The 17,872-nt window shown below is 28.1% G+C and overlaps 2 protein-coding genes across 3 annotated transcripts; one reads left to right on the forward strand and one right to left on the reverse strand.

Annotated features, from left to right (window-relative positions):
• The first annotated feature begins 2,518 nt into the window (after positions 1 to 2,518).
• On the forward strand, positions 2,519 to 5,286 carry LOC120091941 (transcription factor SPEECHLESS). Its single transcript, XM_039050115.1, has 3 exons — positions 2,519 to 3,259; positions 3,456 to 4,118; positions 4,998 to 5,286. Exons 1-3 carry the CDS (start codon positions 2,843 to 2,845, stop codon positions 5,061 to 5,063), a joined length of 1,146 nt encoding a protein of 381 aa, XP_038906043.1. The 5' UTR covers positions 2,519 to 2,842; the 3' UTR covers positions 5,064 to 5,286.
• A 9,668-nt stretch (positions 5,287 to 14,954) lies between these two features.
• LOC120088583 (probable WRKY transcription factor 53) lies at positions 14,955 to 16,917 on the reverse strand. 2 transcript variants are annotated; one of them, XM_039045990.1, is made up of 3 exons: positions 16,413 to 16,917; positions 16,196 to 16,324; positions 14,955 to 15,914 (listed from the first exon to the last, which is right to left on the reverse strand). In XM_039045990.1, exons 1-3 carry the CDS (start codon positions 16,775 to 16,777, stop codon positions 15,290 to 15,292), a joined length of 1,119 nt encoding a protein of 372 aa, XP_038901918.1. In that variant the 5' UTR covers positions 16,778 to 16,917; the 3' UTR covers positions 14,955 to 15,289. The 2 variants fall into 2 exon arrangements, with proteins under 2 accessions (XP_038901918.1, XP_038901909.1); XM_039045981.1 differs by having other exon boundaries at positions 14,955 to 15,926.
• Positions 16,918 to 17,872: the final 955 nt, after the last annotated feature.

Raw genomic sequence — 17,872 nt, forward strand, 5'->3', positions numbered from 1 at the left:
AAGGTTAGTGGTTCAGTCTCATCAACCATGTTTATCTAAAAAAAAAATATTACTCATTTAATTTTATGAGTTGATTAAAAATTGCATGATGATTTTTTTAGAATGTTAAAATATAAAATATGGATAAAATATGAGAGGTTAGAAGTGAGACAATATTGCAAATATAACAATCACGTCCAAAATATTTATAATTTACTTTCAAAGTCATCAATGATAGATCATATCACTAACAAGAATTTATTAATTATAGATCATATTACTAGTAAGAACCTATTGTTGATAGATTATGTTATATTTGTTATTCTTTAAAAAAGTTGTTATATAGTTAATTATTATCCCTAAAAGTGTTACCCAATATAATTACTTGTGAAGAGGTGGATTTAAGCTTATGACTTTTTGATTGATGTTATATGTACTCTTTAAATTTTAATTACTATTTTTTTTTTTTTTTTTTTTTTGAAAGATGTACTCTTGACTAATTGAACTATATATGCTCTTAATTACTTGAACTGATATATTTGAGTTATATAAAATCTTGTTTTAATTTTGGATTATATTTGAGGTTTTGGCCAACCATAATCAAATGAGTCTTTTTGAAGTGCTTTTAATGAATTGAGCATTATCTTGTTTAGAAAATAAAACAACAACCAAAACATTATAATACAGGAAAAGATAATCAAAATTGAATTTAGAGCATGATATTGAAGCGAAATTTTTTATAATTTGTAACGTTTGCATGTGAGAGGCTAATTCATAAGCCACCACGTAACCCTTACAATTGACAAAGAGAAAATAAGGGTTGTATTTTCATGATGGAGATCACAAATGGAATTAATCGACAAAAGATTGAATCTCTCTGATCATTTGCATAGCCAGATTTTTCATACAAAAGTTTCCAAAGTATATATTTGTGAGTCTGTTTTAGCTTAAAAAGGTTGAATTCCCTCCTCAAGTGCTTTGGAGAAACCATTGTATTAATTAAAATTTTAAATTAATAATAATAATCGTTCACATTCTACAAATTCAATGAAACGATCGTGAAAATCACTACTAATTCACGAAAACTTCTTACATGATCATCAACTTAATAATTTCGTCCAAACATTCGATTTTATTCAGAACATTCATAGAGTAACTTAAAAAAGGTTCATTGAATCATGTGTTCATTAATTTCATCAATTAAAAAAAATTAGAAATTAAAGAAAAGGTAGTTTGTTTTACATATCTTATCTAATGGATATATGCAGTTTTCGATATAACAAAAGACCTAATAAATAATTGACCGTTATTATTAACTCAAATGCATACAAAAAGTTTATCTTTATATGATTTGAATTGGGGTTAATTAATTAGTTATATGATTGTTGTGATGATTGAGAAGTAAATGAGAACCACTAAGTAGTAGTTTTTTTGGGGGGAAAATGGGATCAGGAATGGAATTCAATTTGACTGCAAAAGAATTGAAGCTTGATAAATATAGAAGGGAGATCAGAAAATGGCAGAAAGAAAACAACAAGTAGGGGGGAAAAAAGGTAATTTTGAAGAGTGGAAAAGCCATAGGTTAATGTGAAAAAGCAAAAATTAATGTATTTAAATGCTGCATTCATAGCCAAACTATGAGGGGAATGTTCTCATTGCTATATATAGATTTCAGGACCAAAAATTAACACTTACACTGAAAATTCTCATTCTAAGCCCTATCCATGCACATTAGGATACATATATATAGAGACAACTTTTGTCTAATTATTTTGTATCAACAATTTTTTCCAAATTGACTCAAAACACCTAATACATCCTTCCTCACACTCTTACTAAATCTTTTTTTATATTTCATGTTTTTAATTCGTCAACCGATCGAAAATTTAAATTCTTTGCTAACTATGATAATCTAACCATTAATGTGCTCAAAATTATACGTGTTTTCTCATTTTGTTATATGTTTCTCACATGTATAAGTAACATAAGTAGCAAAATACATAAAATTCTCACCTTTAACATTTTATCGATCGTTCGAGGAAGATAAAAAGATTTCTAGATTTTGTCCATTGGTTGACTCTTGGATGTACTAACTTTAAGCTTCGTAGTTACGATACTTCAACTATCTCTCTAAATTGGAAGTTTTTTTTTTTTTTGTTAGTCTCTCTCCCGCACTTTTATCCATCTCTTCCAAATATCTTTTTCAAAGAAAAAATGATTAGAAAACAATCACAAAAACAGTAATAATTAGGTATGAGGGTTGAAGTTGATGATTATGAAATTATTATGTCACAAATGGTGTCTGATTTTCTCTGTGTCTCTAGTACAAAAATGGTACAAGAACAATTAAGCTTTGTAAGATGAGAAGTGAATGGCAAGCTACAGTTTCCAAGGAGATACATATAATGAAAGAACCAAAGTTGTCAAAGAATCTAATGTCAACAATTCTTCAAACCATTTGAATTCCATCTTTATAAGAACCCTTTTATTTTCTTTTTTACGTCTGATCAATAATAATAATATAATCTCATCTTCTTTTCTTCTTCATATTTCTTCTCTTTCTCCTTGCTGAACCGTTTGATCCTCACATATCCAACGGTCATTATTTCAAGAACTATAGCTAATAACTTGAAAAATGGTGTTGATGGTGATAGTTTAGTCCCTTTCATATTCTCCCCTCCCTCTTATTTACTTCCCTTTTAGCCATCCTTTCTTGATCTTGACAATATATCTCTTTTCATTTCCTCCAATTTCCTTCTATCTAGGTCATTTTCTTTGGCTATTCTTTCCCTTTTTTCAAGACAAAAAGATCCAAACTTTGTGTTTTTCTTTATCTCAAGAGCAACAAAAACATACTACAACCATGGTTGATACTTTTGCTGATCTCTTCCAACAAAATGAAGAATTTGTCGACCATACTACTTCGAATCCCCATTTCGAAGGAGATGACCTCTTTAGTATCTTTGAGAGTTTGGAGAGCGTTGCTGAGTTCACTATGATCGAAGATGATATTGAGCCTACTAAAGACGGCGAAGAAACCACAAGCTTGGTCTTCTCTGAGACAGAGCTTGAGACTTCGCCAAAAAGCAAGCGATTGAAGACGACAACGGCGACATCTCCCACCATTGCTATGACGACGGGTCTTTCTTCCTCGGAGGATCCAAACCTTGACGGACCTCAAAGAATGTCGCATATTACAGTGGAACGCAACCGCAGGAAGCAAATGAATGAACACTTGACTGTTTTGAGATCACTCATGCCTTGCTTCTATGTCAAGAAAGTAAGTAATCAAAATCGCAGTTTTGAGTTTAGCAGTGATTTAATATAATACAATATCAAAAACCTAAAAGTTGTATTGTTCTTATAATATCTTCTCCTCTTTCTATAAGCTAAAGTTGGTTTTTGATATAAGGGTTTTGTGGAATATTTTCATTCACTTGTGAATCTAATAAATGTTAAATTTGGCATATTTTTAGGGAGATCAAGCTTCAATAATTGGAGGGGTGGTGGAATACATCAAAGAGTTGCAACAAGTTCTTCAATCATTAGAGGCCAAAAAGCAAAGGAAAGTTTATAGTGAAGTATTGAGCCCTAGGGTTGTTTCAAGTCCAAGGCCTAATTTACCAATGAGTCCAAGAAAACCACCACTAAGCCCTCGCCTTAACTTGCCAATTAGTCCAAGAACTCCACAACCCACTAGCCCTTACAGCAAGCCTCCTCCAAGGTTGCAACAACCTCCCTCCGCTGTGGCCGCCGCCGTCGCTGGTGATGGTGGCTATAATATCTCTTCAAGTAGCTCTTGCACCAGCAATATTGCTAATAAAAGCAACAACTCGTTAGAGCCATCTCCTTGTAATTCATGTTCAACCACAAATTCCTCCATTGACAATATAAGTAGTAATAATAATAATAATAATAATAATGGGAACAATAATGATCTTGTGGCAAATTCAAAATCAGCCATAGCTGAAGTTGAGGTGAAGTTTACAGGTCCAAATGTGGTTTTGAAGACAGTATCTCCTCCAATCCCTGGCCAAGCTGTGAAGATCATTTCTGCACTTGAACAACTCTCCCTTGAAATTCTCCATGTCAAGATCACTACACTTGATGAAACCATGTTTAACTCATTTACAATTAAGGTATACATCAAAACTAATCTCCTTCTTATTTTTTTAAAAATTAAGTTTACAAACACTATATTTATCTATACTTTCTGATTATACCAAAATTAAGTTGACAAGGGCCCTGTATAAGCTTATGTTAACCTAATTGAGATATTCTCGTGTACGTACTGACATTTTTAATTTTAATAGTTTCTTTAAAAAAAAAAAACTTGTACATTCCAACTTTTGTTACTTACGTTTAAAATCCTTTAAAAATCAAACTAAAATTTGAAAATGGATAGTTTATAAAATTTAGTTTTAATATAATTATTAAATGAAAAACTAGTTATTAGCTTTCATTAGTTCTTTCCTTGTCAATTAATTTCATAACCCTTGAAATTATTTATTTTTTTGTTCCTCTAATTGGGTTTAAGAGAGAATTAAAGTCACTAATTTGAGTCAAGATTCAAAGATTTCATTTGGGTTTTTTTTCCTTATAAAAGAAAGGAAAAAGGGAAAAGAAAAAGGTAAAAAGGAGTGTTTTGTGTATAGTAGTATAGCCATTGTCATAATAATTTGATTGAAATGATATTTAGGTTCCTTCTTCCTTTGTGTATGATGTATTTCCTTTTGTGTATTTGAAACTTTTAGCACAATCACCAAAGCACTCCATTTTTTGCCATGTTCAAGGTTTGTTTAAGCTTACACATGGCTTCCATGCATAGACAAAAATGGCTCAAATTTCAGGGCTGAAATGATAGGGTTTGTGTTTTTCCTTTTTTGGGGGCCATGTTTTCAGAGGAGAAAAATTTCAACTTTATAAACAACAATTGCATCTTTCTTATATGATGATTATCTCCAATTTTGAGGTTAATTAATAAGGTATTTTTCTTTGTTGTTGTTTGGTTTATATAGATTGGAATTGAATGCCAACTTAGTGCAGAGGAATTGGCTCACCAAATTCAGCAAACATTCTGCTAATTGAAGTTTGAATATTGAAGGGATAATTATGCATGGGGGACTTTCTCTGTCTACAGAAAAGAGTACGGATCATCAGAAATAAAGTAGGAAGTGGGGAAGGCTTTTTTTTTTTAATCACTCTTAACATAAATTAATATGTAATTCTCTCTTTCTCTAGCTATAATTCTTTTTAGTTTTTTCCAACTAAAACTCTTCTACTTCTACTCATATAATTTTAATTATTAGCTACCTAATTTCTCTTTTCATTTATGTAATGTAATCTAATTCATAGATTATCAAAAAGCTACCAAGCTTTTTTAATTTACTATTCACATTATCACTATATGTTTTGATTTCTCAACTTAAATTAGTTTATACGAGTATGTTTAGTTCGTTGTACCTAATTATTGTATGCATTTCCTTTTCGAAATATGTAATTTTTTTCAAATTTTTCCAAAACATGACAACATCAGATTTTGATGTTTTTAAAAGTAATTTTAGATTATTAAATAAAAATTTACTCAAACGCCCTCTGAATATATAAATTTTTATATATATATATATATATATATATATATATTAAAAGGGTAAAATAAATAAGCTAAAAAAAACAGTTAAAACGAGTTATTATTTGATATCAGATTCATAAAAGAAAAGGGAAAATGAATGATTTCGTGATTGATATTATCTTCTCAAATCTAGGAAGGATTCAGTCTCATAAAAATATAAATGAATATTTAAATAATAATTATAATTATTATTATAAAAAGAAAAAAACGGTGAAATGGAAGGGGAAAAACGGTAAAAAGAATTTTTTTTTAAAAAAAAAACACTAGAACAAAGAAAAGGGTAAGATGACAGATGAATTTTTTTTAAAGAAAAAAAATGGTAAAATAAATTAATTGAAGATAAAATAACATTTTCACAAGTTTTGCATTTTTAACCAATTGTAAAGATTTTTCTTATCTTCAAGTTGATTTTGCATCGTAATGGAAAATTATCCAGAAATAACCTCCTAAAATTTTTACTTTCTAAAACTAGCACAATTTTTTAAAACTTATTAAACTAGTTTTCCACAATCCATTTCAAATCAACCACCAAAATTTAATTTTAAAAAATTAACTTTTTCTAAATTATTGATTGTTTTAAGTTTTCTTGGTGAAATTTCAAACTCGATTAACATCGAGATTTTACCAATTTTTCTAGATATTATATAATTTTTCTAAATCTTTTATTTTTTTAAATTTTCTCCAAATTCGATTATACCTACAAAATCTTATGTCAAATTTTTACATAATTTTTTAAATATTCATCCTAATTTCTATTTCTACCATTATATGAATTTCTAAATTTTCAAATGAATTTACCAATTATGAATTTTCTTATAGATGTTAAGTGCATTATGATTTTTAAATTTTTGTAAAAGATCAAATTTTGCAAATAAAAAATTAAGATTTAGGAAAATATAAAGAATCTCGGCATTAACCTGTTCGAAATTTTACCGAAAAAGCTTAAATATATAGAATGTTGGTGTTAATTTTGCCCAATTTGATCTTTGAGAGGTGTTAATTTTGCTTACTTTGATCTTTGAGATGATAGATTAGAAAAATTAGGTAAGATCTTATATAAAATTTGGAAAGATTACCTAATATTTTTTTAAAAAAAATGGATAGAATATTGGTGTTAACTTCCTCATATTTTACCTATAAAATCCAAAACAATCTATAAATAATTTTGGAAGATTAAAAGTTGAGGAGACTATTTCTGATAATTTTCTAATAGTAATGGTTGGATACTCAATGAGAATCAACATTCAATTTTTGCAACCAATTTTAGAATTTTATACTCTTTTCTTCGATACATATTCAAGGGCATCTATGGATGAACAAAATCTATATCTTTAAATTTGAGTAAGTTGCAACAAAAGACTAAATCACAAATTAATTGAAATTAACTATAACTAACCACGTATGTTTATTATTTAATATTATCCACTTAATTTAAGCATATAAGTTCTCATGCTTTTATGTTTTGAACAATGCAAAAAAAAAATTCATACTAACATAGAAATATATATATGTATATTATAGATCTCTTCAACTTTTCTAACTAAAGTGAAACTTTGTTTACACTCCTAACAATAGATTATATATCACATAAATAAACCCTTCAAATTTTAGTGTCTGAATAATCTTTGAAGCAAGATCATAACTGCGGACAGAAAATCTTCCATGTTCAATTGATTAATTGAATTAAATAGTATAAAATTGTTAAAATTTTGTAAAGAAACTTATGTGATATTTATAGTAGCAAATTGGATGATTTGGTAATGTATGTTATATTTTTTTTTAAGAAAGTAGGAAATCAAGGGATCAAATAGGCACACATGGATACCTAATTGACACATCGATTTACACATCCATATCCGTAGTGCTCTCATCCAAAAGGAGGCATTGATGATAAAAATATACAAGAGAGGAAGTAGCCCACAATTCAAGATTCAAAAGAGAGGAGTTTAGAAGAAAAGTTTCCAATTTAGAGCAATACAAGAAGCATTATAGTTATGAAAAGCTCTTTTGTTGCGTTGAAGCCAAAGACAGCAAAGACTAGCTCCAATCAGATTGGTCCACAAGACTTTGTTCTGAGTATTTAGCTTCATATGAGATAGGACATAAAGCAGATCATATGAATATATCCTCTGCTGTTTCAGCATCCGATTTGCATAAAATGCACCAGCTTGAGTTTGGACTTAACATCATATTAGGAGCTCAAGCCTGGCATTCATCCCCTGTATCAAGACCTTTGTGAAGAAGGGTCCACACAAAAAATTTGCATTTTGGGGGGAGATCGGTGAACCACATGTAGTCAACATCCATCGATAAGGAAGAGGAGAAGCTTTTCATGGATTCGACACTAAAAATCCCATCCACAGTTTGCACTTTGCATCCATTTGTAATTTTTATCTTGTCAATAACTTATATGCCTCCCTTTTCTTTAGGCAAAGTGATGTAGTCCCATCTAACAAGATGACAACCTTCATTCTTCTCAGGTCCTTCCCAAAGAAAATTTCTCATAAGTTTATGTATACAGATTAACATGTCTTGTTGGGAGCCTTAAACACAAACAATATCAAGTAGTATGTAGGGAGGTTGGTGAGAACCGCTTGAAGAAGGGTGAGTCTGTCTCCCTTTGGAAAGGTATATTCAAATATTTTCTCAATTCTTTCAAGTATAGGGGACCAGAAATCAGCTGCTTTCTTGTTACCCCCATCGGACAATACCCAAGTATTCAATGGGGGGATTAGTAGAACAACACAAATACAAACCAAAACAATTATTTGGCAAAAACTGCAAAACAATAAAATAATATAAATCGACACAATTCTACCATCAGAGAGGTTCGAGGTTTTTTTTTTTCTTTTCTTTTATATATATCATTATTTTTCAAAAAAATTTAAAAATAAAAGAAAATCGTAAACTAAATTGAATTTAATGGTTTTTTTGTTCCAACATATAAACTCGCTAACACATTAGTAACTATATGCCATTTTGATACGTAGAAGATGAGTTTTTGAACCTCAATATTATAATGTAATGTTAATTATGTGGGTTATATTTCAAGTTGATATATAGAATTTAAAATTTTTCGATACATAAATATTAATTTAATGTCAACATGAACATAACTAAGTTAGTGTATGAATTTTCCGCTCACATCTAAATCTGTGTTATTTAAATTTTATAATAAAACAAAATTCATATTTGTCCTGTAAAAGAAATTTTCATTATCAATTATTGGCTGCCAACTTTTTTGGCCAAAAGAAAGTTTTTGTTGGCAGAGACCATTAATTAACATATATAGCTTCTATATTTCTGTGAAACGATTTAATTTCCCCCCAACCCTAGTGAAAAAAAAAATGTGGGCCTTTAAAATCTTTCTAAATAATTCTAAACAAAATCGTTGCCTTATTTTTCTTTTATTATAATTTAAACTACATCTTTATAAATTATTCATTAATCTACACCTTTTGCATCGATCTACCTCAAGTTAATTAAATACGATTATCAAAGTATGTGGTAAAAATTAAAGAAAAATGATTACATTACAAAAAGATGATATCTTTTAAATATATATATAGTTTGCTCTTGAAAAATATATATATATTTATGGTTTTTGAAAATGGCCACCTTTAGTAGATTATAGCATATAGTTGACCTTTAAAAAATGAGGGATGCAATGAGAACAAATATAGAAGTGGGTATGTACATTTATAGGTGGGTTATATTGAATTAAGCTATTAAATGCCAAGCCTTGTAAGGTACAACCAATATATAATATGAAGTGAAGTAACTATCTCCATCTATCTCTTTACTTTATCTAAGCTAGACTCTAGGTCTAGGATATATATATATATATAGGTTATATGGACCAATCTCCATACTAGATACCCTCAAGATTATTACAAAATTATAGTATCAACATTATATCATTTAAATAATAACAAATTTTATTTATTTTAATCTTAAATTATTAATTAATGCAGATGGATATTTTCTTTAGAATCCTTTGTTTATACTATGTTGATTTATATTTATTCTCTACAAGTTGAATTTTATTTTTTATTTTTTGGTTTTTGAAAAATTGTGTTTTATTTATTTTTTTTTATATTTTTTTAATCATAATTTCATCTTTTCTTACAAATTATTTGATTTCATATCGAATTCTAAAATACAAACAATTTTTAAGTTTCATAACAAAACTTGAAAATTTTAAAATATCTCTAAAAATGAGATGACAGAGCACATAGAATATATAGAAGTAGCATTTATAAGTTTAATTAATTTTCAAAATCTAACATTTAAAACCCAAATGATTATAAAAGAAACCTAAAATTTGAAGTATTCAATCTAGTTTTTCGATTTGGCATTAAAAAAAAAAAATTTGTTATTACTTTCTATACATAATCATGTAGTAATCATTTTTTTCTATAGAGAGGTATATGGATAGTGGACACGTCTAGATCATATCTTAAATAGATTGATACATCCATATAACATCCTCATAATGTATCCCAAATCCAAATAAACTCAAAGCAAGTATATATCCCATATATGTTAGTGGCTAAGAAGACGGTAGTTTGAATTACCTCATTTTTGTTGTACTAATTTTAAAATATCCCTACATAATTTAATAGGAAACTATTTGATGTGTGACAATTTTTTTTCATTTAATTTTCATGATAATAAGATGTCTATGTGAATAAATAATTTAAAATCACAAGTAGTGCGTTAATTTTATAGTTATTAAATAAGTAGAGATTTCTTGTTTAAAAATTCATCGCAATGATAAAAAGTAGTTTTCTATGGAAATTTTTTATAGAAGTTTTTTTTTTCTTCTTTTTTGAACCCCTTTTAAAGAAATTTCAGAAGTACAATATAGTATTTTAAAGTTTATATTCTTAAACAAAATAAGTATATACGTAAAAGTTGTAGAACCAAATTATATTATTTAAAGCCAACTTATAATTTCAGGAAAAATGTATATTATTAAAAAGAATATAATAAAACAATACGTAATAATAGTATTAATACTAGTATTATTAGTTTTGAAAGTACACATTATTCTTTTTTATAGCAATTTTATTTTTAGTACAAAAAAGATAGAAGTGAAGATTTTTTTTTTTTTTTTTTTTTACTTCTTTTAGTACCTAAAAAAACATATAGACAAATAAAAAATAAGGTAGAATGTGAAGTTCAAACAAGAGAGTCAAGGAATCAATTTCAATATACTGTTGATTTCATAATATACTTTCTTCGAGCCAACAAGCAGCGTGTTTGATAGTACAAAAAGGTAAATTGATTTGAACAGTAACCTTTTGATCAATAACATATTCATCAATTGAACTATGTATGTTTTGGTCAATGTGCTGGATTTGAATCTTTCTATATATATGTATATTTTTTTTTTTATTTAACCGATAAATTATGTTCCTGTGACAAAAGTTTACATTTTTGGTTGCCGAATTCAATTTCTTCTAATAAACAAAGTCCTTTAAACTTTTATTATTATTATTATTATTATTATTATTATTATTATTATTATTATTATTATGAGAAGTAAGAAGTCTTTAACTTATAATTGATAAAACATAAGATATATGTGACTTTGAGTTTGGCATTTCAGAATTTAAAAAGGACAAATAATTAAATTGATAATTGATTATAAGTAAGGGACTTAGTGATATAATGGGTCGGAATCCGTAGTACATCGGCAGCCCTCTGATTTTGACAATACAAATAAGAAAAAAATTAGGGCAAATTGCTAAATCTACCCATAAAATATGGTTGAGTTGGAACTAACAATTATACCTTAAAAAAATGTAACAATTGTTACAACTATATAAATCTGAGGGTCCAATCTTAATAATTTTATAAGTTTGAGGACTCAATTTTTACCATTGAAAATTTGATGATATAATTGCAATTACCACCATACTTTATAGATGCTTTTGCAATTTGCCCAAAAACTTAAATTAAAATTTTTATACAGAAAATCTTTTGTACATAATATACTTCATAAATGTTCTATATTTTAAATTATTTCGTTAAGAGTTTTAGCTTTAATTTTGGATCAATTTAACTTTTTCACCATTATTTCAAAGTTTTTGCAATATTTAATTATTTTCTTATTAACATCATTTTAGAATTTTAACTTTGTTTTTTTTTTATTACTTTTTATTGATATTTATTTAATGTATGATATTTCAAATGATAATTTCCTTCATGTCATGAGATTTCGTTTATTTTCTTCTATATTTCTAGTTGAAAATCGTCCACCTCTCTATTAAGATCTCAAGTATATATCTAATATACTGAAAAATATAAATTACATATATAAGAATATCTGTTGTACAAATTGTTTTGTTCATACAGTTATCAAATATATCTTGGTTTATTTCTAGAAAATCCAAATATATATTGAATATATTGTGTTGTATATATCAAATATACCTTGTTTTCTCTTTTGAATTTCTTGTTGATTATTGCTTTCATTTATGAGAAGAACAACTTTTGAATTTTTTGAAAATCTTTCCTTACTCGTATAAGTTTTGAAAAGAAGACAATTTTGGAAAATACATAATTGTGAGAAACTTGTATGTATTTTGGTATAATATATATAGAATGGTAAGGAGGGTTAAAATGTAAGTTGAGCCAGATTTTTAAGTAAAATAATAGTTCATCGCTATTCAAGTAAAAATTATGAAAATTTAAATATGGACTAGTTGCATAAATGGAATTTAAGCCCATAATAATAGAATATATAGTACAATGATAAAATAATTGTATATAAAGAACAAAAAATGGTAAAATACTAAAAAGCCCACACCTAGCCACCATTTTGCTCGCTTCTTCCCGATTTTCTCAAATTGAAAGCTATCACTGATAGTCACTGATAGCTGCTATTAGCTGCTATCAGTAATAGCCCCTGATAGCTGCTATTAGCTACTATCACTGATAGTCACTGATAACTGCTATTAATTGTTATCACTCTATCAGTGGTAGCTTTTAATTTGATAAATATTAATACAGTCTTAAAATATTAGCTTTTAATTTACTTTTAGTTATTAATGGCTATCATTGATACACTTTTATCAAATGGAATCAACCTTAAAATATTAACAGTTAAGCCTATCAGTGGCTATCAATGATAGATTTTTATAAGTAGTTATCAACATTGAAAGAAAACCAACAACTTTGAAAGATTGAACTATACCAGTGATGGAAAACTATTAGTGGCTATCACCGATAGACTTTCATAAATGACTATCAACTTTGAAAGATTAATACAGTAGTTATCACTAATAATCTTCTATTATGGCTATCACTTATAGTAGCTATTAGTGCTATCATTGATAGACTTTCATCAATTAGAATCGACCTTGAAATATTAACAAGGCTAGAAATGATAGACTTCTACAACTGGTTATGAACTTTTAAAGAAACTCGAAATATAGATTTCACCTAACTCTATCACCATTATCACTAATATCACTCATATCGTGGTTGTTAATGATAACTTCTTTCACTGATAACATTATTGATAAAATGCTATCAATGATCTCGCTGATATCATGTTATTAATGATCTCATTGATATCATGCTATCAGTAATAGCTCTCTATCATCGATAACATGCTATTAGTAGTAACTTATATCACCGATAACGTGCTATTAGTGGTAGCTTCTATCATCAATAACGTGCTATCAATGTTAGCTTCTATCACCGATAACATTCTATCAGTGGTAGCTTCTATCATTGATAGCTATTGACCATCTTATTGTCCTTTTCATTGTCCTTTCCAAACATTCATACGGTCCATTATCTTTTCGATACCTCTCAAGGGCACTTTCGTATAGCGAACAACCAAACCAAACCCTTCTTCTTCATTTGGTTTTGTAAACAAATATTACAGTATACAAGTACACAAATATTTCAATTTATGCCCTTTATTTTGGGCCATCTATGCCATGTTTTCAAGTTTACTTTGGATAGACATCCTACTCTTAAAGTCCTATAAAAAGAAAAAAAAAAATACTTGCTTGTCTGATATCATTTGTATTTCTCATTTTTTTGAGAAATAAACTTGTTTAATAACTATTCTCGTTTATTATTTTAAACTTTTAAGAAATGTTTCTAAAAATGGTGCAAATTAGTAGATTAAAAAAATAGTTTCTTTCAAATCCATTTTCATTTGCTATTTATATTTAATGTTTCGTTATAATAATCAAACTTGATGATTGACTTGTTGGTGTTAAGTCACTTATAAATTAAGTATTTTTAAGTCTTTGCTATAAAACTCAATCTCATAATTCTTATGAAAAAAAAATAAAGAAGAAGAAAAAATAGGATAAAGAAAAGAAAGTTAAAAAAAAAAAAAAAGAAAGAAAGAAAGAAAAAGAAAATTAAAAAAAAAAAAAAAAAAAGGGAAAAGGGGTCAAACTAGAAGTAAAAATCGGAGAAAGAAAAGAAAAGAAAAGAAAATTAAAAAAAAAAAAGTGAAGAAACAAAAACTGAAGAAATGAAAGAAAATAAAAAGAAAGGAAAGAAGAAAAATCGAAAAAAAAAAAATTTAAAAAAAGGTAGAAAGTGTGCAACAAGATAAAATAAGAGAGGGTAAAATTGAAAATTAGAAAAATGCAAAAATTGAATAGTCGATACTTCCATATTTGCAAATATTTTAGACATATAATATATTTTTAGATCTTTCATCCTATTTTACTCTCTACTACAAATATCTTTTAAATATTTGTGTGGGTTTCCTCCTTGTTATGGCCCAAAACATAATGGGCTTAGGACTCATCATAGTAGTGTTGTGCATAACTATGTGGGCTTTCATGACCCCACTCCAAAATAAGTTCGATTAGGTTAAACAAATCATTTTTTGGTTCCTAAACTTTCGTAAATGTAACAAGTCCATGAACTTTAATTTGTAACGATTTAGTCCTATATTTTTTATTTTGTAACAATTTAGTCCCTAAACGTTAATATGTAATAATTTAGTTCTTTTACTTTTAGATTTTTAACAATTTAGTCCCCAATGTAAATAAATTTATCAAAATTATATGTTAATTTTAATTATTTTATGATGTATACTTGTGTTTTATAAAAATATTAAACCTCTAACTAATTTATTGGTTTATTTATGCAAGAAATCTCATTACTTCTTAACACTAATTTTTAAAATAGAGACTAAATTGTTATAAAGCTCAAAATACAAAGACTAAATTGTTACATAACAAAATTTATAGACTAAATTGTTACAAAATTAAAAATTGAGAAACTAAATCGTTACAATCCAAAGTCTATGGACTAAATTGTTACTTTTCCAGAAGTTTAGGGATTAAAAATCATTTTTAACCTATTTCATAATTGGAATCCCTTATAATTAGCTTTAGTATTAAATATCAACCAATTTAATTGTCATAAAATTCATGATTATTCTATCATTCTATAAAATGTATTACTACTCAATTTTTTGTAGAAATACAAACTTACATATCTTGAAAGATGGTAAGAATCAGGAAAAAAAAAACTATGAAAATTTGTCAAAACATGATGGAGAGCTACAAAATTAAGAAAATCTGCTGTTGATAAAATTAATTTTCCCTAACAAAAAAAAAAAAAAAAAGACTGATAAAATGCTTTCAAAGTATCATTTTTGTTGATTCTACTAAAACTAAGGAGATTTTAGGAGAAGAAATTTGTGTTGTCAAATGTGAAAGTTGGGTCCATTTGAAATTCACCAAATGGGAAGTCTAAAGCAGAAGTTTGAGAGTTTAAAGCTGAAGTTGGTGAGGAAAAAATCTCAGATTTATTTGGCTGCAAATTCAACTTCTGATTCCCAACAAATCCTTCACTCAACCCACTTGATGAGGCAGAGAAATAGCTCAACCCTGAACCAGATGTTGTTGGTGACAAAAATGAAGAACAAGGAGAAAACTCGGCGAAGTTGATGTCTACCGTTGGCGTCGGCGCGGACTCCACATGGTCTGCCGCGTCGTAATGAAATGATAATGTTGGTTCATGAGTTGTTGTGTCAAGGTTTTGAGTTATCACTCTTAAGGATGTCCATGAGTTCAAGACAGCATCAGGTGATGTCTGTTGGTTTTGGACCTTTTTTTGGTCAGGTATTGCTACTACACCCTGGTTTTGTCCTTGAAACTCTGGTGGTGTTGTAGATGGAATACTAAGGTTGGAAACTTGGCTGCAACTATGCTTTCCTCGGTACGTGATTTCGAAGACGGTTGAATCGTCGTCGGACCGTTGAACTTGTTTGGATGCAAGACAACTTTGGAGGTTCCTGTGTGTGCATCTGTAATATCCTCTTCACGTCATTTGTCAATAAACACACAATATCAATATATATAAAAAAACACAATTTTAAAAAATTATAAATATTGAAAAATCAACGGTAATAGTTTTTATTGTTGATAGACTCTTATAGAATCATAGAGTTAGATCTAAATTTTAGTATATTTGTAAATTCTTTTAGATTGTGCTATATTTGTTAATATTTTGGACTTATTTGCTATATTTGCAAATGTTTCTAAAAAAAATAACCATTACTTAAAGACAGAGGAAAATGGGGTTGACCTTGGATGTTTGGCACCAAGAATGCCTTTTTGACCATATTTTCTCCAGCAAAAGCCATCATCAAGAGAGCCTTCAAGGGCCATCCCTGGACTAACTTGGAATTTCTGTGTCCAAGTTGGAAGAATGTTCCTGCAATTTTACATTAAAAAGCTCTCAACTTTACCAACAATTTCTAATGATCAGAATCAGAAACAAGTTCTTTCAGATTTCTCTTTACCTTTTGCGAGAAGAATTAGCAATTATTTGATCAGATGGGTCCTTGAATTCACGGTCAGAATCTTCACTTCTGGGACTTCCTCCATTAAGAGAGGAAGGAGAAGATTCAGATATCTGGATTCCATTTGAGTTGAGCAAAGAGAGTGCCTTTTCATATGAACACAAAATCTTTTGAACTAAATATTCACTACCATCATTTGAAAATGAAGAAGAAGAAGAAGAAGCAGCCATGGATGATGATGATGACGGTGATGGTGATGGTGATGGTTTGACATTAAGATGAATTTGGAGTTGCTTTGCTAAATCCTTGCCTTTAAGCAGCTCATTTTTCAGCTTCTTTTGATCCCATTCCCCAAAATTCTCCATTCCCAAAGTGGAGAAGTAATTAAATAAAGTTATGAATCTTGGAGAAGAAGAGCTATGAACAAAATGCAGATTTACAGGAATACGTATGTAAATATGAATCAAAATAGAGAATAAGGGGAAAAGATAGAGGAGTGTGAATTGTGAAGTTTGAGGATGAAAAAGGAAGAAAATGGTGTGGTATTTAAATCAAAGGAAAGAGGTTTGAATGAGACCAGTCTTCGGTCGTTGATACATTGCTTGTAAATTGATTTGAGAGATTATAAGTCCAATTGTTGACCAATTCAACCTTTTTGTTAAAACAGGCCAAATTACACACATAAAAAGGAGATGGCTTTCCAAGTTTGATCAAAACAGTGTGTGTGACAAGATGTGACTGATTTTTAAATTATATTAAGGAATGAAATCAGATGATTAAAGGAAAATACTTAAAAGCATCTTTTTTTTTTATTATTATTATTACTACACTAAATTTTTTTATCATCATAATCTATCACATGATAAGTTCTTCTTACTTCTTTTTTAAAATATTTTAATTTATTTTTTATGCGTGTGATGTATAAAGATGGATGCCATCATAGTATGCACTCAAGTATCGCTAATGATTAAATACTATTTTCCTTTTTCTTTTAATTTTTTCCTTTTTAGTTGGTGTAATTTTAGCTTTTATTTATGTTACCCTATGTACTTTTAAAATATCTTTTTTATCCTTAGACTTTTAAAAAGTTCATTTTCTTTTATTTATTTTTTTATCACAATATTAGCACAATACTACTCTCGATAAATTTGAAAGAAAATAATCATTTTGCAAGATAAGGTTTATGTATTAGACGAAGTGGTTGAATTTTCAAATTTCTGAACTCGTTGTTGAAGTAAAAAGATATATGAGATAAATAAAAGGTTTTATTATGTATAGATTTTTTTTTTTTTAACAAAGGTTAGAGTAGAGATTTAAAGTGTGTTTGTTATAACTTTTCAAGTATTTGATAAGAGTGTACAAATAATCCGACAATCTGAACAACTTGGACTACACTTGATAGAATTTTTAAGTGTTTTATATGTTTCTTTTTGTTTAAAATTTGATTACTTTCCATTGAT

Source organism: Benincasa hispida, chromosome 1 (genome assembly GCF_009727055.1).
Source record: "Benincasa hispida cultivar B227 chromosome 1, ASM972705v1, whole genome shotgun sequence".
Taxonomy (NCBI): Eukaryota; Viridiplantae; Streptophyta; class Magnoliopsida; order Cucurbitales; family Cucurbitaceae; genus Benincasa; species Benincasa hispida.